General features: G+C 39.2%; 1 protein-coding gene across 5 annotated transcripts in view; it reads right to left on the minus strand.

Moving 5' to 3' along the window:
- TMEM241 (transmembrane protein 241) overlaps positions 1-23,939 on the minus strand; it is a 53,517-nt gene that overhangs the window by 15,091 nt on the left and 14,487 nt on the right. For 2 of the 5 annotated variants that reach the window (XM_079302099.1, XM_079302101.1), the window contains exons 6-13: positions 23,807-23,832; positions 22,097-22,148; positions 20,918-20,966; positions 18,867-18,912; positions 17,876-17,911; positions 12,853-12,887; positions 11,536-11,605; positions 9,362-9,455 (exon numbers count right to left, since the gene is read on the minus strand). In XM_079302099.1, the coding sequence (XP_079158225.1) occupies positions 9,362-9,455; positions 11,536-11,605; positions 12,853-12,887; positions 17,876-17,911; positions 18,867-18,912; positions 20,918-20,966; positions 22,097-22,148; positions 23,807-23,832 (408 nt within the window). Of the gene's footprint in view, positions 1-1,805; positions 3,672-9,361; positions 9,456-11,535; positions 11,606-12,852; positions 12,888-17,875; positions 17,912-18,866; positions 18,913-20,917; positions 20,967-22,096; positions 22,149-23,806; positions 23,833-23,939 lie in introns of those variants that run through there. The other 3 variants (XM_079302098.1, XM_079302097.1, XM_079302100.1) reach the window with 3 other exon arrangements.

Consider the following 23,939-nt stretch of genomic DNA (forward strand, 5'->3'; position numbering starts at 1 on the left):
TAAGTGGTGAATTTAACAGGCAAACTGACAGTTTGCTATGTATATCTGGCAAGAAAGGAGCTGGCTCCTTGGGAAGGAATGAGCTCAGCATCTGCCTATGCTTATCTTCTTCCCAAGTGCTGGATGCCCATGAGTGGGCACCAGTCAGGAATGGTTTATTATAACTGCCTTGCAGGAGAGGATGCACTTCCAAGCTCCTCACAGGTGAACCATGACCTCCACAGCAGCAGCACAGCAGAGGCTCAACTGGCATCCAGGAGAAAAGAAAAAGCTGGTTCCAGCAGACAGAGGTAGGCAGATAACACCTTCACAAAACAGACCAGGAGCCTGAGAGCAGTAAATGCCCTCTGAGCAAGCTGGGAATCCAGCTGCAAACTCTTCCACCTTGGCCTGGGTGAACACCCACCCAGCTGTGCATTCTCAAGTCACTGCCCAAAGATCCAGGTGGGGACTAGCCCAAGACTGATCACATCTGGAGCACTTTGCTGTACAGGGGGGTGTTCAGTGGGATGCTGCACACATCCTCAAGGATTGCTCTTCCCATGCTGGATTGCCTGAAGGTCTCATGCTGAACACTGCAGACTGAGGCTGTTGTCAGTTCAAGATCTGTGTCTTTCTTGAGTGCATCTTCAAACCCCTCCTTGCCCCCAGTGTCACTGCTGTGAAAACAGACCTTGTGCATGCTGCTTTTCTTATGTATTTGGAAAGCCCAAGTGCTGCTGAAAGGGCTCCTGGGGGCTGTGAGAACCAACAAGGATGCCCAGCATATGGGGAATATTTTAGTGAAAAGAAATGCAATGCAATTTTCTATTGTTAAAATCCATAGACACACCTGAAGTGCCTATGTTCCTTGTTAACATTATCAGATGTTAAACATTTTTCTGTCATGACTAATTCAGAGCTCTGTGGAGGATATCAGCAGTATCAAAATAGCATAGGAAACTTTGGAATGCGTAATCAAGGTTTTTTAAAAAATCTGTTAGCAAAAATAGCAAGTTTCCATCAACCTCTCTCCCAGATGACACTTAGAGTTTTGGTATTTCTATGCATGTATTGAGTCCATTTCCTATTGTATTTCCCATCTCACAGCTCCTTTGGGAAAACCTAATTCATAAACAAACAATTCCCAGAGAAGATAACTAAATCTCCCTATTGACCCCTTTCCATACTACTCAACAATAATAACAGGCACAGTCTCTGCATTGCCATTCTTTGGTGTGTTTATGCTGTTTTAGTCATGATGTAATGGAAAGAAAGTGACATGCTATTATTACTATTATTATGCTAAGGACTGCAAGGAAGAATTGGCTTCCTAGGTTTTATTTTTCCATTTAAAATGACAGCCTTTCCAGGGCTTTCTAACCATTAAATGTTACAAAAGGTCAAAATATTCCATCAGAAACGTTAAAAAATGTGATACTTGAAAAAATTTCTTTTTAAAAACATTTGTACAGTTGATCAGTTTTGAGCAATGCCTTTTATGAGCAATGTCACAAGGTTACACACTGTGACCTCAGCAGTCTCTGTGTGTCCCATGCATGGGGCAAAAGTGACTATAGCTGACTACACTCTTGGCCTCCCATTTCCTCCAAAAAGAGTTGGGAAAGCCTCTCCAAGGCAGACCCATTCCCTCCTGTCCCCTTAGAGCAGCCATCCACAGCAACATGCATGGACAGAAACCCAAACTCTGTCCTCTTCCTCTCTATGCTTGCTGTGTATAGGTCAAGAGCAGCCCACAGTCATCTCCTGAGGTTGTCTGAAGCCTATGTGACTTCCCTGAGTACCACATATTTCAGGAACAGAACATAATCCATTTAGTCTGCTTCCCCTAGAGCTCTATGGCTGTTTGCTGACTTTTGTTGAAAGTCAAAATCTGATCCTTACACAGGTGAACAGAGTTGGACTGAGAAATAAATGCACTTGAGGTTTGGCAAAGAGTTGGTATGAGCTGGGGAGGAGGAGAAAGACACAGAGACGTGTTTGAGAGAGCAGCAGTTTAAATTTCTGAAGGAAGCCACTTGAAGTGTGACACTCAGTGCCTATCACTGAGGTCAGGGCTCAAGATCTGTGAGACAGCCTGGAGACATTTCACCCATGAAGGTATTTAAAAATCAACAGGGCACATTCTGAAAAGAACAGACAACCAGCAAAGCAGAAGAATGTGGCTATATCTTTCTTCATTTTGGAAACTCAGCCTTAGCTAGCTATGGAATCTTCTACATTAGTTTGTTACAGAGTGCACAGTTCTCCCATGTAATTTTGGCATTTACATCAGTGCATTAGCAACGGAAATTACTTCCAAAACAGTTCTCATTCTTTTGACTTCTCTTTGTCACAATAATGATTCATCTCCCAGCCTCAGCTCTCCATATGCTAGCAGCTCCAGGAGATTAAATAAAAACATGGAAGACTAGGAATCTATTATGCAGAGGAACAAATAAACCTGCATTCTCTGCAACTCAAAATTCTGTTAGATTCGAAAAAATTTACTTTTGAATTGTTGTTTTGTACTGTACATATAGAGATACTTTGTCAAGGCTAGGAATTAAAAAGTATCTTCCAAAGACACACTCCAAGCTCATGGTTCTGCCTTTACATTTACATTAACATCATTTACATTAAAGAATATGCCAGTACCAAACATACACTTCAAATGAATATCATAATAAATTAAAGGAAACAAATTATTTCAGAGCATCTCTTAGGGCTCAAAGTTAATGTCTGCTGAGACTGTTTATTATATTAAGCACAGCTGAAAATTGTGCTGCAGTACTGCTCCCCAAGTCACAATACATAACTTTGTGTGACCATGTCATGCCCAAAAAACTGGCCTTTTCAGTGGATACACAATTTCAGCCATTTACATTAGTCTCACAATATTAAAATTTTCCATTACCTGGTGATTCAAAATCTCCAACAAGTCTCAGCTGTTCTTACCAGACAGCTTCCTTAAATTGCAACAGTGCCCCAGGGAGCCTGTGTCACTCAGCTTAGTGGCCATGCAGCACACAATGAAGTTGTTATGGAGACTGATGTCTCCCCAGCAATTATATGGTGCAATTAGTGTTGGCTGCTACAACATAACTATGAAGCTGTCTCCATGGAAACTACCCAAAACCCGGTATTTTTAAGGCTTCAGCAGCTAGTGTTTTACAGACCCTTACAATGCATTGAAGTTCACATTGTCTGCCTTCTCTGCTTGAAGCTCAGCTGAGAAACACATTTTCTTTTCCAAGGTATTTGCATAGTCCCCGTGGTGACTCACATGAGTCAACTATTTGTAGCAAGAATAAATGTATGTATTTCATACAGAGAAGACCAATCACAAAGCAATAAGGATTTTTACCATTTTTAATTGTCTTCATCCATGTATGTGTGCACATCCACGTGCGGGACAGTGCACAAGGTATATAGATGGAGCAAGTGCAATTCTACTTTCATGAACCCATTTTTGAAATCCTTGAAAACTTCAAGGTCACGGAACTTCCCTCTCTCAGATTAGAGATGCACTTCTAACCATCGGGTGCCACAAAGAGCTCCTGCCAGTAGAGTCCAGATGGGTCTAGGACACAAATCTCCCTCTCTAGCCCAGGGTTTTGGCTTGCAGCTGCACAGTTTTTCCAGGTTGGGTGAGCAGAGATCTTGAGACAGTCTTGCATGAAGTGCAGGATCTTTGCCGAATGAAAACACACCGTGTTTATGGAACTTCAGTGGGAGTTTATGACATTTTTGCCTAAAGCTTTATGAGGTATAAGCCAAGAAAGCAATGGGATTTTCAGCCAAGAATCTCACTGACACTTTTGCCTGAGCCAGCAGCCCGGAAAGAAGACACTACAATCTATAATATAACCAAGTGGCAAGTTCCAGAAAACCAAACACATTCTTTTTCTAGTTATGATATACATATAAAAATTTTAAACAGACTTTTTGATTCCAGAATCCTGCTCCATTAAGAGAGACATAATGAATGAATAAAGAAGAACAAGGGAGAGACATTTACTTCAGAGATACCCATGGCAGGACTCCTTTATAAATTTTCTGCAAGTAAATAGCTTCCAGCAGAATATTTTCTAGCACTTGCACGCTAAACAGCAGTGAGAGAGGAATTAAGAGGTATACAAATTGAAGCACATGTTTTGGCAGAGGCTTTAACATTGCAACAATGTGAAAAGCATGAGTTCATTTTATTTCTCTTGGTTGGTTTGCCCCTGGAAATACAGCAGATGAAATTCTCATGTGAAATGCTATATGTGAAGAGAGGTGCAGTGAGCACAACCAGGCTAAGAGCCCCAGAAGACCTTCAGTTTTGGCCTCTCCATTTTATGAGAAGCAGAAAAAAAGAGATTTTCTGCTTTAATAAAAACATCAGTACTTTCCCAGCCATTAAGATGGATATCATCAATTATTTTTGCACTGACATGAAGAGGGATGTAGTCTATACATTCTCTTCAAGACACCATGGGGAGCAAAGAAGCAAAACCACAGACACAAAATACAAAATCCAAGCCTACAGGAATCATTCTGAATAGCAGGAGAGATTCTAAATAGACCCTATATATTTGGGGGGAAGATTAAACCTGCTGGGGTGTAAGTACACTTGGTGCACAGAACCCACAGATAAGAGATGCTTCCAGACACTTCTGCAAAGCTGCTTTCGCAATGTCTGGCAGCCAGCATTAAACACAGGATGACCTGGGGCATACACATCTAAAGTTAACAAACAAGGAACCAAAGCAGCTGTCAGAGGATGCTTTTATGTATTAGGGAGCCTCCAACACTGCTTAGATAAATTATAGATTACATAATAGTGCCTGGGATGTTTATACAGAAAATAGTTGCATACTCCTGATCCGATTATTCTATATTTCCTTCCAACCCATGCATAGGAAAATCAGCGTAAACCTCAATGCAACTTAATTTCAGTTATTCAATTTCCTTTCTTCAGGTAAGGGAGGAAGAAAAATAATTCAAAATCCACTGACCTTCCCATTTTTTTTTTCCTGTTTATAACAAGCTGCTTCAATAGGTTCCCACTGGAAACAAGCTGAATTGCCTGCTACAAATTTATTCATTTATTACAAGTTTATAACACCAAACACGATATGGGAATATGAATTCATAAGTAACCAATATCTTGCTGAATGCTTCCATTCTATTAATGATCTAAATTATTTCTGCTGCTTAACTTTTAGAGACCCTAACAGACTTCCTCACCAGATATAGATTGGCAACCTTAATCAAAACAAACTCACTGACAGCACTGTTAGAGCTCATTAGCATTCTCACCAGATGCTTCTGTCTGGATATATGAGCATCTCCAGTTTTTTCTTTCCAGTACAAGACCCATGATACTAGCACAGCTTTCAAATTAAAACAAGAAATCTCAGTACAGCTTCAAATCCTTGCTCTTCTGGGGATTAAATCTGTGCAAGGCTATGACAAAGCATTTCATATTTTTGGACCTCTTAAAAACTTCTTTTAAATACAGATGACTGATTTTTTTTAATTTCTCAGGAACTTATACAGATAGGACTAACACATACACTACTTGCTTTCACAGAAAAAGTGCAGAGAGCATTTGGCACTATAATTATCACACAGGACTTTATACACAGATGAAACCTGTGCTTATCTCTCTCTCTCTACAAAGCAATGCTCTGACATGAAAGCTGTCAGAATCATTACAGGGAAGAATTTTAAAACCTCATGCATTGATTTAGTTGCCACAGCCAAAGTGAAGATCATAACAACAAGTTACAACCCAGCTCCAGTTTTTAAGTGAATGAAAAATTAGAGGGCAGGGAGGCCAGATATGTGAGCTTCACAAAGAATGTGTCCTTGGACGTGCAAAGCAGAGCAGATCAGATCTCATGGTTAATTTAATGGAAATGAAGCTGTGACAACAATCTCAGCCCCAGCTCATCAGTCACATATAGGTACAAAGCATCCAAATGGAAAACAGATTTTCCGATTCCCTGCACCTCCCCAGAGGCCTGTGCTGCTGTCTGAGGAGTACAGCATTCTCCTTTCTTGGCTCATTTGCAAGATAAACATATTCTGGCCTCAAACGCTGCTCCTTTCCAACTGCTGGTGAAAACTCCAGTCAGTCTGAGAGATTAAGAGGATGATCTAGGGCACTACTCAATCCAAGAAAAATGCTCATGTGGGAGCGCAAAGCTGTTGTTGTGACCAGAGGCTTTTTTTTTTTTCACTGGATCCTATTCTGCAAGTCCAGATACAAATACTTTCTATCTTTATTCTTTATCCACATTAACTTCCTTCCTTTTCTTTTTTTTTTTTTTTTAAGGGAGCCAGCACTTAGACTTTACAGTGCTAGTTAAGCGCTGCTTTTCTGCACTTACAATGATTTAAGATGTGACTGACACAGCCCTCAAACCTGGGCAATGCTGAGCTGGATCAGTACATAGTTTTAACATTTTCAAGCACCTGCAGGAAGCAGAATTAATGATCAGACAGATGGAACTAAAATCTTAACTACACAGTACATCAATCTATAGTTCCTTGTAGATACAAGGTAAGGCAAGCTCCAATTCAGCTCTCTGCCTGTCTGTGTCTGTCTTTGCTTTGATCCCTGTTCTAAAACTGATGTACAGTGCTTCCAAACTTTTCAAGCATTCACTGACTTCTAACCCCAAATCAGCTGCATTTCAGCACTTGGAGCAGCAGTTCCTCCATGCTCCTCATGCATCCTTAGATGGGTATGGTGGAACTCTAAAGTCACATAGCAAGCTTTAAAACATTAGTGGAAGATAATAGAAACACTGCTAGTGTTGATAAAATTACTAGTGCTACAGAAAGATCTCATGTCTTCATTATTATTGCCCTCTTCAAACTCAAGATAAGACATATAATTTGAGCACTGGGTTAGAAGCTATAACAGGAAAAGGACTAATTGCTCTGTTACAAAATCCTTCCAAGCAAGATAATTAAACCATGTACATTAAAAAACACACACTTTTGAGACTAAAGAACAGATTAAATTCTCCCAATGACACAGGAACAAGTTTTTAGTTGCTATGAAGGCACAAATTATCATTGACAACAGTGGCTAGAACGAAGTTTGTATCACGTATGTCTAGAGATGGCCAAACCCCCACAAATCTAGAAATCCTTGAACTCTGGGAAAATTTGATCCAGTCCAGACTTTATGGCTCTGATCCACCTCAGCTGGGATGGGCCCAAAACTGCTTAAAATATATTTCACAACACATCTTTGCCTGCATTTTTTTCCAGTAGGTCACAAATACCACATATAAAACCATTTACCCTCATTCACAACACCTACTAACAGAGTCAGCTATTCCAATCTCCAATTCAGAATGTTAAACAAAACCAAAACAACAAAAAATTAACAAAATAATCAAGAACAAATTTTAGATCAGTTGACTTTGCTACCAAGGAGCAGTAAGAAAGCTAAAGTACTAAAATCTGCACAATCAGAACGTTTGGAAGAAACTCAAACTAGTGAGAAACATCACAGGACTTGTACAATGAGGAACAGCTTACAAAGCACAAACCAATTCATATCACTCCATTCCTGTTATCCCAATAAAAAACAGACTGATTGGACTACAGTTTCAAAAGAAGCATACTATGCAAATCTATGGTTTGGGGGATTGACAATGTAACAGCTTCATTCACTGTGGTAGGAAAGGTGAGATCACAAACCACATCAGAAGCTTGTGGTTTTCAGACAACCTAGCTGAAAGTGATGAGACAAAGTAAAATCTAACCAGGGAAAAGGAGTCTGACAAGCTCTTTTGACTGCTTTCACCACTGTCAGTTCAAAAACTGAGTTGTTAATAGCTTAAATCAAGTACAGCCAGACCCTAGATCAACAGATCACAGGATAATTCCAGAAGGAATGGACCTCAGGAGGTCAGACTGAGTTGCTTAAGGCTTTAAGCAGTTGGGTCTTGTAAACCTTCAAAGAAGGAAACAGCACAGCCTTCCTGGGCAACCTCTGCCCTTGCCTGACTTGTCCTTGGGGTGAAAAAATTTTCCCTTGTACCTAATATGAACCTCTCTGTTTACTTTACACACCCCTACACAGCACTGTGAATAGCCTGGATCTGTCTTCTGGATGATTTCTCCATAGCTACTGGGTGGCTGCTGTTTCTTACGTGCTCCCAAAGATGTCCCTCTTCCAGGCTGAACAAGCCTGGTGGTCCAGCAGCCACTCCCCAGAATGCAAACAATCCAATCCCCTGACTTTCCTGGAAACCCTCTGCCAAACTCATTCCAGTTTATCAACATCTTCCCTGTACTGAGGTGCCTAAAACAAGGCTCCCTATTCCAGATGTTGACTAAGAAATTCTGAGGAGAGGGTCATGATCACTTCCACTACTTTACTGTCTATCCTATTATAAATACAGCCCAGGATACTTTGGGTTTTTTTAGCTGCTAGGGCACACTGCTGCTTTATGTCCTGCTTGCTGACTACTAAATTCTCAGGGTTTCTTTTTCCACAGAGTTGCTTCCCAACTGTGCAGTCCTCAGGCTCTATTATTGCCACTGACTTTTCCTTCCCATGTGCAGGGCTTCACAGCTGCCCTTGATGAATTTTCTGAGATTTCTGTTGGCCCATTCCTCCAGCCTGTCCAGATCCCTCTGGAGGACAGGCCTATCCTTCCAATCTGGTGTCCCTTGGAAATGTGAGTGCACTCTCTTCTCATTCTTCAGTGGAGATAATAAATAGGAAAGGACCCAGGACAGATCCCTGTGCCACTCCACTTGTCACAAGACTCCAGTTAGAGTAGGAATCATTAACCTCTACCTTCTGAACCTGATTCTCCAACCATTTTTTTACCCATCTAGGTCTGTGCCCATCCAGACTCTAGTACTCTAATTTCTATATAATAATATTGTTGGACATACCATCAAAAAACATGGTAATGTCAAGGCAAATTACATCCTTAGCTCTCTCCTGCAACAAAAATAGTGAGAGTTCTGGTATTGAACTTCAGGGAATTAGTTGTAACTCTTGGCTCAGGAAAGACACACTGTAAACAATGGCTGGTGCACACACTCACAGAAGGAGTATTCGCCTTAGAAAAATATAGGTTTGTATTACTGAGATTCAGTACTCCAAATCCTTAGCTGCAATAATCATCCCAGTTCTATTAGACTCAGTTTATACACAGTATTTCATCTCAGATAATGATCCTGGGATATTACACACCTGATATTTGTTGCCTTAGATGTATGTGCAAGTTGTACATACAGGACCAAGAAAACATCAAGGAGGAATAGCAAGAGAAACTAGAGAGATGGAGAAATTCCTCAGTTCTCCTGGGAGATGCACAGATCCACTGTGCTCCTGTGAGGGTCTTTCTCTTACCTTTGCAAGGAAACTCCAGGCTGCATATTGCCCTGAGGTTGTGCTGCTTTTTAGCTTCACTGTGTGCAACATTAGAAAGAATCCCAACAGTCCACTGCAAGGGATGGGAAAAGCTTGTTAATAAAAATCTCTTCATTTCAACTAAACAACCTCTTACAGGCACCTTGGTTTTCCTAATGAAGATCTGCAGTGTTAAGCCCATTTGTAAAAGGAAAGCTGGTGGACAAGAAGCTTACATTATGTCCAGCACATCTAGGGTTTTGTTCAGTCAGTGACTAAAATCTGAATAAAATAAGTCTGCCACTCTTATGGCTGGTCTCTAATGCACTTGTGTAATCAGAAAAGTAGAGATTATTGAAAACATGAGGTGAAATATTAACTTCAGGCATTGAAATGGCTCTGAATAGCAGCAATGCTAATTTCAGCAGGAACCACACATATTTGGCAACTAACTCGCTTCAACCTCCACAGAGCCTTGAACTGAAAAAATAACCACTGGAAAGTTTCTGCCTGAAGCTCTCAAGCTGTTTAAACTTCATGAAGCCTAAATTCCAATTAAGAAGTCAAATACATCTTTACTGTATAACAAATAGATGGCTCAGTAGTGCTGGGAACAGGATACTCCAAAGTTTTCTGCTGACAATTAAGAGAATTTTGATTCTTAAGTCTTAAAGGACAGCAGTCCCCAGCACTCCTGTAGCCAAGACTACCCTTGAGGAAATTCTGTTCCACATCTCACCAGACTTTATGGAGTTTATGAGGTTTGGCTCTGGATTTTGTTTCACTTATGACGTATGTACAACCCACTGATTGTGAACCAGTGGGGCAGTGTAAACCAGCAAGCAGGGAACAGAAAGGGACTTTAAAACCTGTAAGGCACAAATTACTGTGAGGCATAAGAGATTACAAAGTGCTGTGGGAAATGAAACAAGTGAAACAGTGAATTATAATATCTAAAATATTGATGCCACAATTAACACCAATTTATTTCATTAAATAAATGGAGCACTTTGCACCTCACTTCTGATGCTTCAGACATTCAGTTGCATGAATTGCCCTTACCTTACATTGCACAGATTTTCCTCCAAATCCCTCATATCTACTAGGACACTAGATTATAAAATGTAGGAGAGCAACTGAGATGTTTGTTTCTCCATCTAACCATTCCCTTCCCCTTCCTGTAGTGCACAGTGCTATCTACTACACATGTACTGAAAGTGGGCCAATGGAAACAGAAGTGGCAAGCTACCATGGAGGTAAAGTTCTAATGAAGGGAATGAGAAGAATATCTGGGTTAGACAGATATCCATTAGTGTATGCAGTTAGACCTCAATTTAAAGAAAAATAGATTTCACCTATCTACAGAATACTTAATTGCAGGTTACTTGCAGTGTGGATAGACCACACTTAGAAAAACATAACAAAAACTGATGTACATTGGAAATTATTTAACAATCATTCTCAATATCCCCTTTCAACAGAAAATCCAGATACAAATCTAAAAATCCCTATCAGGAAATATTTTTGTCATTAGTTAGCATGAAAATATATTTTCCCCTTCTTAAAAAAGATGTTTTAACTTGGTAAAAGACTTGGGGGGACAAGACAGGATTTTGTTTTTACATTAATATATGTGGGAAATGTATTTATGTTGTCCTGTGAGAATTATGCCAATATGCAGTGGACTTTTGCTACTGAAAATAATAAAATGCTTGTTAAAGCTTTTCCTTTTTATCCAAAACAGCATTCTGCCAAATAACAAGATGTGCAGGCAAATAAATCCATGTACACTCATATACTGCTGAAGACTAACACCTAGTAATTGCTGCAAACAGCAAGTTTGGGCTAATCTAACTTCATTTGGAGATGCTATGTATCAAAGCTTTGCTACATTGGGTAAACATTATTTTATTGGTGACTGGGAACTCTGGTGATCAGAATGCATTCACTCAAGGAAACACATATACTTTCAGCACATTTGAATCTCGGGCCACCCATTGCATATCCACAGAGATGTAAAGATTTTTCTTTGCAGTTCTGGTGTCTTATGGCAGCAGAAACTAGTATAAGTAAGGTGTTACATGCTACAAATTTTTTAACTGAGAGTATAAGCTGGAAGTCAATTGAATCTCCTATTTTGAAAACGTTTGCATGGCCTGTTATTGAAAGGTTACCTGGCACAGCAGCTGCTATGAAACCTGTAGAAGTACAGGAATGGAAAATCCAAGGCACTGAGGAGATCACCTGAGGGACAAAGCAATACATTCAGTAGGTGGGAAAAAAACTACCCACTGTTACAAGCAATGGAACAGCAATTACATGAACATTACTAGTTTAACATTCTTTTGAGCCTTTACAGCTGGCTGACTTTTCATTTATGATGCTTTCCACATTTCTGGTGAGTTTAATGATTTCTCTCTGACCTTGCTTCTAGCCAGCTCTTGCCTTTGGTTGAAAAAGGGAAAAAGGATACCTAAGATGTTCTTTGCCATTATTCAGAAGGCCCTGATTAAGACAAGAGTTGCCAGTGGACAGACATGTATCCTATCCACTTATTTTATTACACAGCATGTGATAGCTCCTGCTGAAACAACAGGAAACACAGACATACAGTGGCTGCTTCCCCCTCTGGCATTTGAACTCAGTGACACAGAGCATGTTGAGAGGTTTAAATAGTTCTCCTAGCTCTAAGTAGAGCTCTCGAGTACATTTCCAGGAACCTGGGCCTTGGCTGCTGTTGTGGCAATTCCAGGAGTTCCCTGGGCTTCAGCTGTACAGATTTGCATGAAGCTTCATCTTTCCCTTTTTGAAAGGCAGGACTGTTTGGCTTAACATGCATGTCTATCCTGGTGGGGTTTTCCTATATACACAATCTGCACCACCAGGAAAGAGGGAGTTTATGTTTCTTTCAATGCTTCCTTCTTTGTTTTTTTTGGCTGAACAAATGTCTAATGAAAGCAATGAATTATCATCTTTACCCTCCAAATTATGAACACACCAGAAGTTACAAATATTAGCCACCATAAAATATTAAATTTCTCCATTTCTACCACCTAATGTGCTGCTACTTCAAATCCTGTCATGGGCCCAAGCAAAGCGATCTGTGTTATGAGAGCAACCAAAGAAAAACCTCTGCATAGCAGTGAGGACAATGCAGAGAAAGAAACTCAGTTCTATACTGACTGAAGGGACATTGCTCTGAAGAGGACACGTTGACTTAGGGAATCCTTGTCCTTTACCATGCAACACCTCAAAAACTATTCTTTGTTGTCAGTCCCATACTGCTTGCTTGCAAAGGACATCTAAGAATGGTATTGGAAAACATCATGCAACATGCACTAAGTTATATACCCTTCTCTCCTCTTCCTACATGATAATGTATTATTGGTCACATTCAGGGCTAAAATCCTAAGAGTTTGGTCTCTAAAATCATACACAGAAATCAAAAACAACAGGGAAACCTAAAAAAGGAAGAAATCAGTTCACTTTACCTGCTGGATGGGATGCAGAGGCCAACAGCACTACACTAAAAAATAAAAAATAAAAATTATTTGATACTACAGAATCTGTGACATGGGCTGAAGACTACAAATGGACAAGTTTGTGTTTGTTTTTTCATAGTAAAACTTATTCCAGTTAAGTAGAATAACTGAGACACAAATACCAATTAAAAGAAAACAAAAGTTGATTGGAAAGGAATGTCTGGGGTCACCTCATGGTCACATGGTACAGTATGTTCACATTCTCAATATTTATACATGTTTTTAAAAGATGTTATTGCCACAAAGGTATTAAACAGGGCAAAGCAGGTCACTTACAATAGGTAATTTGCCCTACCACTCCTCCTCACACATGGATGCCTTCCCTGTAAAGGGATGCCAAGAGTAATTCACAATAAACAGTCCCTGTTCCTCAGTTTCCTGGTAAAGAGAGAAAAGGAAGCAAAGATCTACTGCTTTTGACAGAATAACAGAGAAAACAGGAGACAGGGCAAGTGAAACTGCATCATCAGTGATGAGAAGTAGGGTTAAACCATGTTTCTCCATTTTCCTGTTGAATTATTGTATTTTAAACAAAAACCCACTGAGACTGGGAAATAGACAGAGAGAAACTTCCTTCTGTAACCAAGAGGAATTGATAACCCTAATAGACACTCCAGGTTTTTGTCCAAGCAAAACAACAGAAAACAAAACCTAAATTGTGAAGTGCAGGGCAGGTTAAGGCAAATGGATTAGATGGCATTACAGCTGCTCTGTAGCTCTGCTCTGAATGAAGCATCAGTAAAAAAGGCACGATGATGCTGTAAAACCAGATTAGGGATTCAGAGGTTTCTAGCAGGACAGCCTGGATATGAGGCTGCAGCAAAAACAAATTCCCTCTGCAGGATTTCTCTGCTCCTCTCTTTCTCCCCCTGTACTCAATACTGAGGGCTTGGTCACTGGTGGTTTCCTTTCTGGCTCAAAAGAGGTTTTGTCAGCAAGAACAGCAATTTATGCCTGCAAAGCTGCCCTCCCCTATTGCAGAAAATCGACTGCAGCATTTTTAGTTCACAAAAGTGACAGATTAGCAGCTCTTCCAGAAGCCAGATGTAGTTTTGCTGCATAGAGTAGAGCCTTTACCTCATACCTTTGTCAGTGCCATTTATTCACCATTTAAAATTCTTCTGTATCTGTTTTCTCCTTACTGCTAGACCATCTAGGCATGCCTTTGTGAACAAATTTCAGACAGGGACAGATATTGGGATGTACCAAAATTTTCTTGCATATTCTTCACAAGAAGTAAAAAATCTCTGCCTGCCTCAGCATAGGAGAAAGCCCAAGACAAGCTACAACCTGTTTCTAAGACATTTATGTTTCCCTCACTATGCCAGGCACGCATTACTACCCCTCCCCTCATGCTACCCCTTACCAGCTAAGGGGGAGAAATCTGGCTCCTCCTTAGATTAAAAAGTGGGGCAACAGAAAGGGATAAAAGAAAATGTAAGATTACAAGAAAAAGAACCCACTAGGAAGTAGAACACTAATGCAGAAGTCAGAGTACAGAGAAATACACAGTGCAGTTTAAAAAAGGGGGTGGGATCAAGAGGATTGGAGGATTAGAGGCAGGATCTTGACCCTCTTCTCTTCCTCCCTGCCCCAGATGCTTAAACACAAGGGAGAGGCATGAACTGGATGGGGCTGGGCACTGAGAAGCAACATGACCCCTCCCTCCTCTGCATAGCACAGCTCTGCTTTCCCTCCTACACTTGTTCCTGGCCTGCCTCCCTTTTTTAAAAGCCATTGAATAACCATATTGGAAGTGATGAAGTGAGAAGAACGCCAGACTTTCAACATCAGCAAATATTTCTTCAGATCTATTTGATTCTGGAAAGTTCCCATTCATGTACATTTACTTAGGGTGCTCTTTTCTCCCAAACTGTTCCAGATTTTAAAACAAGAAACAGTGCATGGTGTGTAAGGACAGCATATGTTAGGAGACTGCTCATTTCAGTTGCACTTCTGGCAGCATCCAACAGAGCCTTCTTTTATATATATATATATAAATATATATATATTTATTTGTACTAAAACATATTGGGAGATTCTAAAATCCAGTAATTTGTGGCAGATCTTTTCATCTGCTCCATGCAGGCAGTCTCTATATTCAGTAGAATACAACTGTGCTTTCATACTGAACTGAGAAACACTTTGAACAACCTCTATTACAATAATCCTATGCATTTTTCTTATGTATTAGGAAAAAATTCTTTACTAAAAGGCTTTGGAATCAAGCATTGGAATAGGTTTCCCAGGGCAGTGTATGCCCACACAGCTGCATGTCAGCTGTCTGATCCAAGTTAGAAATAAGGAGCTTTAAAGACCTATTGATAATAGTATTAAAAGGAGAACGTGGCACTGAAACCACACAAGCAAATTTCTTCATAAATTGTAGAAACATACAATCATGCTTGTATGGACAAGGCCTCCAGTACACATTATACTGTCCTGTCCTGGGATCCTGTCATGGTCAGAACAGTCCTTGAAAAGGCCTGAAAAGAGGAAACAGCATATAACTTAACACCTTCTAAATCACAAAAGTTAGTGCTGGGCACCCTCTGACAGAGATAATCCATGTCTGCAGTAATGCTGACCCAGAGCTGCATGAGGAGTTAGTGCTCATCCAGAGAACATCGCAAAAGTAATTTTGATTGTTTTCTACAGAAATTAAGTTTGTACAGTAAAGCTGTGTGTACAGCTCCACAGAGCTCTCTAACACACTGAACAGCTTCATCTGGGTTTGGGAAGTGGCAGTGGTCTCTGAAACAACTACATGGGCAGAGGTCTCACATAGAGACAAACCCTGCCACTGCCTCCTGCAGCAGAAGGATTTTAGCCCCATTAGACACTGAGGTGGCACATCATGGTGCCACAAGGATGAGCAGAGAATTTCTGCCAGATTTTGCACCCTTTCAAACAACACAAGCTGTTTTGACAAAACAAAACTCTAAAATAATTCAGATGTCACTTATCCCATTGTCCATGGTACTGCTTATTTTCCCTAGGGAAGATGAGATCCAAATGCTGTGGATTGTGAGCTCCTCTAACATAGAAATATATAGACACACAGACACAAAGACATATAGATATACACAGATCCAAGCCAAACAAACAAGTAGCCAGTTTGCCACCTCCCTTAAGCCATCTGTTTTCCAGCAAGTCCCTTTGCACCATCATCTTGTGAGCTATGCTGACCTTCAAGCCACTTCTTGGGGAAAAACTGTGGAAGCTTTCCCTACAAACTTTTGCTCTTAAACAGATGTTGAAAACAGTCATCTTCCAATTTGCACAAATCCATTGTTGGATTGTTTGCTAGTCTGCAAAAAGAACAGTTCTAAGATACACACACCACTGCACTTCACAGTTCCTTAGTGAGAAGTTTCTCCCTTTTAAAAGCTTCCAAATAAATTATCATACTTTCCATGTAATGTGGGACTCCTGCTCTCTGCTGGACACAAGTTCACAGACTTCAAAGGAACAAGATCATGAACTAACAGAGAAGCAACCCAGCCCTGATTTTTCAATCAAAGATGAAAAATTAAGACTTTCTGCCAAAATCTGAATTTAAATGTTCAGGCCAAGATGCAATCTTCAACTAAAAGGACAACTGAGAGACAGACAGGCAGCTGCCAAACAAAAAATCGATTCTTTTTGCTGCTTGGTTCACGATTTCCCCTCAATACAGAGAAGTAGCTACATCCCATTCCAGACTTCATAAGTTATTTCTGTGTATATATATATGGCAGCATATTTGTAAATTCCATTACTAATGCTTCCAAATTTTCAATAAACACACCTACCTTCTTTGTGTAAAATTGATTTGCTTTGCACTTAACAGTAGATGGAAAATAACAACTGACTTAAACAAGAGCCTACTTCCAGCAAACTGATACCCATTCAGATATTGTCCATTAATGGGACCCTGGTGAATCATAAAAGCAAAAGCAGAGGGCTGCATTACTTATTTATGTAAATAAGAGATTCGACTGAACTAAGAGAGAAGAGGATGCACAGTGTTATCTTATTGACAATGTTCACAAGATAACTGGGAATTGAAGGAAACCAACTGTCCTACATTGGTGTCCCTGATCTTTCATATGGTCAGAAAGAGCATATATCCATCTAACCAAATAGACTAGCACATCTTAATTTTTGTTATGCTTATTCCCAACTTCTGCTCCTTCTTTCATTCCTTCTGACCACAGAAGGATTTTCTTTGAAGTTATTATTCATACTTATACATATTCATAGTGTTCCCAAATGACTTTAGGTGTGAACCCAAGAAAAGAGGCCAACATATATTAGATGTGATCAAGGATGGAAGAGAATTGAATCAAGTATCTAGATGCCTTACTTGAAATAAAGTCTCACAAAAACCCAGCAGAAGCCATGTACCCTGAATGTCCTGGTTTGCAGCTCTTTGAAGAAAGGACTGGGTTTAAAAAGTATGGGAATCTGGTCAGTGACTCAGACTCTTCCACTAGCTACAAAATAACAAACCACACTTATATCTCCATATCAAAAAAACAACTGAAAGTCAGAATTACTCAATCCCACTAATAGTGCTCTGAACAATCAGTTACTGCTCATGTTCTTTCTACACAGTACTTCTGTAATCACTACCTCCTCTTCTGGCAATTTTGTACAAGTTTTATTTTCTGAAGTGGGTATTGTCAGGGAGTTACTCTGTAAATATTATTTCTGGAAGTGATAGATCTGTTGTGCACGTGGTGATTTAAAAATTCATAATTAACACCTCGTTGCCTCTTCAGGTGTATATTGGCATGTCCATCTACAACTGGAGCCAAAAAAATTCAGCTGCTAAGACATTCAGCTTAGCAATGTTCTTTCAGTGAATGTCCTGCTAAATAAATACATTTAAGTAGTGGTAGCTGTTTCTTCAACAAGGCATGGTTGAAAACGAAAACATATACCACATAAAACCAGCTATGGTGTATCAAAGACTTATTCATTTTACCTGAATACATAGTTGATGTACTGTTGGTCCAGATCACTGGGAGAGGAGGGAAAGAAAAAAGGTGTTATTTTTAGCAATGCACTTCATTTGGTGTAACAGATGAGTATACTAAGCAGTAATATACAGTAAGGCTTTAATATTACATTATATTAATTTATATATATATATAGTAAGGTTAATATTGGGTAATACTGACATTATATTATAATTATAATTATATACATTATAAACATAATACATAATATTTTTATCAACACCAATAAATTATCAACTAACTAATATATTAATTTGCACAGGATCCACACATTATTTCTGTTGTTACTGTCAACAGGAGTTTTATTTAAAGTGAAGACAAAGTGAGACTGATTAAAATTTCGACCTTTTAACCAGAGATGGAAAATGGTTTTGAAATAAATAAACTCATCCATGCATGTATATTATATATCATATGTAGTGATGTATGTCTCCATCCATAAAGAAAACTGCAGATTATAGACACTGTGAACATGAAATGCCACCTGATTCCAAGACTTCTATTTTGTGGCTGCAGTTCTAACACGCACATGGAATTAGTGCAAGGTTTCAAGATGTTTAAGGTACTCAGCCATTCCCATCCTGTGGTAAATCACCAGCTGCTGAGCACTTTTGAGACTGTGTCACAAAGGGAGATACTGGCAGATTCACACCATACAGCTTTCTACGGGAACACAGACTAACATTTCCTCTTAACACCTGTGTCAGTAATTAAGGGTTCTTTTTCCAGGGCTGAGTCATCACCCTGGGATAATACACTGTTTAACACTAATTCAATGTTCTAGTTAGCAGTATAACTATCAGTAACCACATGCTGTTGTTACCAACAATAAATAAGGCTCATTTTTCAAGATAAGTCATTAATGATTAACCAGGAGTGGCCCATCTCCTGCTGATCATGCAGAGCTCTCTGCATCACAGTCATCTCTCTTGATAAAAGAATAAGAAAACACATTACCTTAAAGATCCAGGTTTCCACAACTTGTGAAATATTTTGTAAGCCCCTGTAATTGAGATGACGTGTAATTACCATATAGTGCAATCATTCTGACAAATATGTTTGGCCATGGTACTAGCAGACATGGAATCCCTCTGAACTACAGTTTAGCAACACAGCACAAAGGATTCCTAAACCATGAGTAAAATGAACCTATTGCTTCACATTAATGGTTTTCAAAGTGCTATCAGCTCTGAGCACAGTCATGCTTTTTGGTTCTGTTTGCCCTTCTGAGGACGAGGCATGTTCTAGCTCACAGCAACAACAAAGGAGAGATTTTGTGTGTGTGTGTGTGTGTGTGTGTGTATGTGTACATGGTTTTGTGGGTAAATACATACAGAAAAGTGTCACAGAATGGTTTTTTCAGCCCACACCATTTTGGGGGTAAGTTCTACGATATATATGTTCATCTACATAGAGCTGTTGGCTCTGTGCCATCTTTCTTATTCAAAGTTCTCTCAGCTCTAGGGTCTCCAGGCCCTTTTGATTGTTGACCTGTCCATCCACCTGTTGTTAGCTTCAATTTCCATCCTGGGTAAAGATTTGAGCACTCAAGGAAGAAATGACACATCTTCAGGCTCTATTTTTTAAGATCCTTTCTTCAAGACTTTGGGTTAATGTTTTTGATTGACAGAGAAAACCAGAATATGAAAAGTAGAACTCTATGGAACAGATATCCTTAATTCTGCCTCCAATACACAAGCTGAAGGGTAGAACACACATCCTTTCTGTAATGCTCTGCCTTGATTTACTATGCAGTAAATTCATCTGTTTGCCCTTTCTCTGGCACCTTCATTTCAGTTTATAGGAAATCTAATTACACAAATAACTCCCAATAGCAATATCAACAACCCCTGAAACCAAGAGAAATGGAAGGCAGCTATATTTTGAGCATAAACATTATGTTGGCACTTCCTACACATTTCAAACACACAAATGAAGCATTCTGAAGACTCTTTAAGCAATTTTCCACCACCATGGCCAAGCATTGCTTTACAAATGGGACTCCTTGGCTTTGAGAAACAAGAACATCTCTTATCACAGCAAAAAAAGTATTTGAAGTGGAAAATGCATAGCTTTTACTTTTATAAAAATGAGCAAATGCTTACCATATAATATTTCTCAAAAAACCACCAAAACTATTTCTTATCTGTATGTTAACAACATTTCAGATGGGGATCTCTAGACCTCCTTAGACACGAATACATATAAGCATATTATCTCTGCCCTGAAAGTTTTACAGCATGAAAAGAAGAAATAAAGAAGGAATCTTCCCTAATCTGCAGACAAGACTTAACATATGAATGAGTCACTCACTAAGTATATAGGAGAGATAAGAATCTAATACAAGTCCCTTATTACCCACCAAAATACTCCAAAAGACAAAAATCTCTTAGTTATATATTACTACTCTTGTTTTCTTCAGATTTTCTGGTCTGTTTCTAGCTTTTCAGAGAACAACTATAATTTATCCAAATCAACATTTGGTCTGAAAAAAAAAACAAAAGAAACCTGATAGGTTATGCAACTCATTGTTAATTTTTTTTTTTTAATTTCATATAATTGTCTAAAAACCCCAACATTTCAACATCCTTCCTCTGGGACCATAGTCCATGATATTTTAGTATATTTTTCTCAGTTTTTAAATAAAATCTGTGTGTGCAATAGAGCTCCAAGTACAAATTATTGCTTGTTTATTCATTGCTTTTTTTTTTTCAGAAAGAAGTGTCTCTTAGTAGGCAACCATCAAAAAACAACCAGAAAAGCTTAATGCTGATTAAAATTGTCTGTGCATTTTCTCATGCACTGTTAACAGACCACAATATGCAGTTTGTTCTGTTCCTGTTTTCAGCATAAAAGCTTTATAAGGAATGCACTTATATTTTCTGATCTTCATTCTTTTCAAGTGCTTCTTACATATAAAGTCTCAAATATCAGTAACTTCATAATAAAGCTGGTTTCTCCAACACATTTACTCTTCCTAATTCTTTTTCTAGAAGAAAATTACTTACCAACACAGATCAAATGAATTAGAGCCCATAAGTATCCATTTGGATCAAACTGCAATAAAGAACGTCTACATAAATAAAAGCACCACCATGTAAACATGCATATTGCAATTTCCCTGCAGTTAACTGTGCAAAGCAAGTACAGTGAGTGGGAGCTGTGCTAAAAGGAAAATGACTAAAGAAGACTAGGAAGACTGAAATTATTCCTGTCACACTCAGAAACCTGGCATATGCCAATTATGCAGGCTCTCAGAAAGGAAAATTCTATTTCAGATGTGTACAACAATTTAAGCAGTCTGAGCATATGGACCCCAGCCTATCTAGTGTTGTATTGGCAATCAGGGATGGGCAAGACAATCAGAGAACCATCACAAGGGTTTTTGTCTTGTCTCCTTTCCCCCCTGAGCCTCTGCAGCCACTCAGCAGCCTCTCCCCAAGGCTCCAGCTAAACAGAGTATCCAAAAGAGGGCTTCAAACAGACATTTATCTGAGTAAAGTAGGTCCCCTTCCCAATCAATAGGGAAAACCGAACATTTTTGTGGAATTCACCTGTCACATTTTAGATGTCTGCTTTCAGGTGAGATGAATTATGCACCAGGAGATCCTGCTCTGCACCATGGACCATGACAAGAGCAGTGCAGGTGCAACACTTCCAATGGCCACGTTTGTCCAGATGTGTCCAGACAAGTTCCAGACTCATCTGACTTCTGATATTAACTGAGGTATCTAAAGCAAGGAAGCAGCTTTCCTAAGTCTCCAAAAGAGAATCTCCAATGAATAGATCTTTGCTAGATGGAGCACTCTCTGGAGGTGCCTCCTTTCCTTCTCAGGTAGCTACAGAAAGTGTGTACAGTGAATACAAAACTAATTCAGTAAATTCCTGAAAGTACACACAATTAATTCAAACCTAAGTGATTTGCTGTAAGCCCTCTTAGGAAGTAAAATTGTGGTTTCCCCAGCCACCACCTTCACCAAAGAGCTGTGTGTCCACACTGCTCAGAGGTTTTACCATGATGCAAACACAGTAAACCCAGCAAGACTACAACACAGCAAGAGGAAACATTTACAATTCCCTTGCAGGAATCCTACTCTAGCTTACCAGTAAAAGCTGCATCCCTCATATGCTAACAAGATGTCAAGCATCAAGGCCTAGCTAGAGCTGCTTTACAAAGCAGAGCTCACCTGTGAGTCACACAAAGGAAGGCACACTGCTGCTGCCAGGAGGAACAGCACACTGTGGAGAAAAGAAAGAGAAAAGACCAAGATCAAAAGTTTTCCACCTGGATTTGTACTCTCAGCAAAGGAGAGGCAATTTAGTCAATATTACACTGACACTTCACTTGTTTAATTTTCTTATTCCATATTTAAAAAGTAATTTCTGTCATCAACACTTCTACATTATGCATTCTTCACAAGTTGTACACAGCAAAATTTTGTGAGAAGAGAAGAAGCACAAAACACCTCAGAAGTGACAAATACAATTTGTTTTGGTATAGAACATTTTTCTCCACTAGCCATCTGGCTTCCATAGGCTTTTCCAGAAAGTCAGGATCTCCCATTTTTATCTGAATGGCTACCAAAAACTTTTTTCACTAAGATGAATTGCCTGTTACAGCAATTCCAGCAGATGTGTCTCCATTACAAGTGACACTGTTACTCCAGAGCACAGAGCAAGGTGGAAGTGACTGTTGTTACACTAGAAATGTTTTAAGGACAGCACAATCCTCTGCTAGACCACTGACTTAGGCTAAATAAATTCTTAACCTGTGGCTGGGTCAGTATTTCTTCAAGTGACATGGAATGCACTGATGTGGAATTTCTGTGGACTGTCATTATTAACATTAACACATACTTGGTTTTGCAGCTTATTTTCCTACTCTGTAAGGGCATGGGAAAAGACAGAATAAAGATTATAAAAAATGTGTATCCTTGACAATAACCCAGTGGTGAAGACAAGGCCACAGTAAGTCAGATAATGGAAAAAACAGGAATAAATTAGGAAGATAATTCCTCTAAGTACACTAAGTAATAACCCAACATTATCCATTCTGAAGTACTGCTTACAGGAAGTGGAAGACAACAAATATCCATTCTTCAAGGGGATGTGGGGGCATAGAATCAAATTTTTTACACAACTGGTTGACTACTCTTTGTCCCTTTCCATCTCCTTTTTAAAGCCTAATTAACCAACAAGAGTTGGTAGTTGTGCAGTTTAATATCACAGAATCACTAAATTATGAAGGCTGGAAGAGACCTTCAAGATCATCTGTCCAGCTGTCAACCATAATCACCCTAAACCATATCCCCAGTTGTACATCCAGACAACTCCTGAACACTTCCAGAGATGGTGACTTCACCACAGCCCTGGGCAATTTATTCTAATGTCAAACCACTTCTTGTAGTGTCTTTTTTTCCTAATATCCAATCTGAATCTCCCCTGATGCTATTAAAGGCCACTACCTCTTGTCCCTTCATTTGAGAGATGGCAGAAGAGATTCTCCCCCACCTCACTATGAATGGTTCTAACAGAAATGGATCGCATGTACCTTTCATTTCTAAGGAAAGGAATTTTCTGTAACTTTCTAACACACTAATTATCTCTCTCTTACTGTTTACAATTACCCTCTGGAAGTTCCAAACCTTTTCAAAAGCATTGTTATGAGTACTGGTTTTCATTAATTTCATTTTTGTAAGGAGAAAAAACATATCAAACTATTCAAGCAATTGTTAAAAAAAAAAAATTTAATTAGTCCTATGTTGCAATTTAGGCTCACCACCCACAGGAATGTGCCTTACATTCTTCACTGTTTTGGTGTGCATTATCTGAAGCAAATACAGAAGCTGGAGCCAAAACATGTCTGAATCGGAATCTGAGTAGTTTTAAAAGCTTACCTACAGACTTTCAGATGAGAGGTCTGCTGTAAAAAAGAAAGTATGATTAAAACATTAAAATTTAATTATTAAAATGGTTAAATAGTGTTTTCTCCTTTCAAAAACTGGAAAGTGATGACAGCTGATCTTACTG

The sequence above is a fragment of the Erithacus rubecula genome (assembly GCF_903797595.1).
Source record: "Erithacus rubecula genome assembly, chromosome: 3".
Lineage (NCBI taxonomy): Eukaryota > Metazoa > Chordata > Aves > Passeriformes > Muscicapidae > Erithacus > Erithacus rubecula.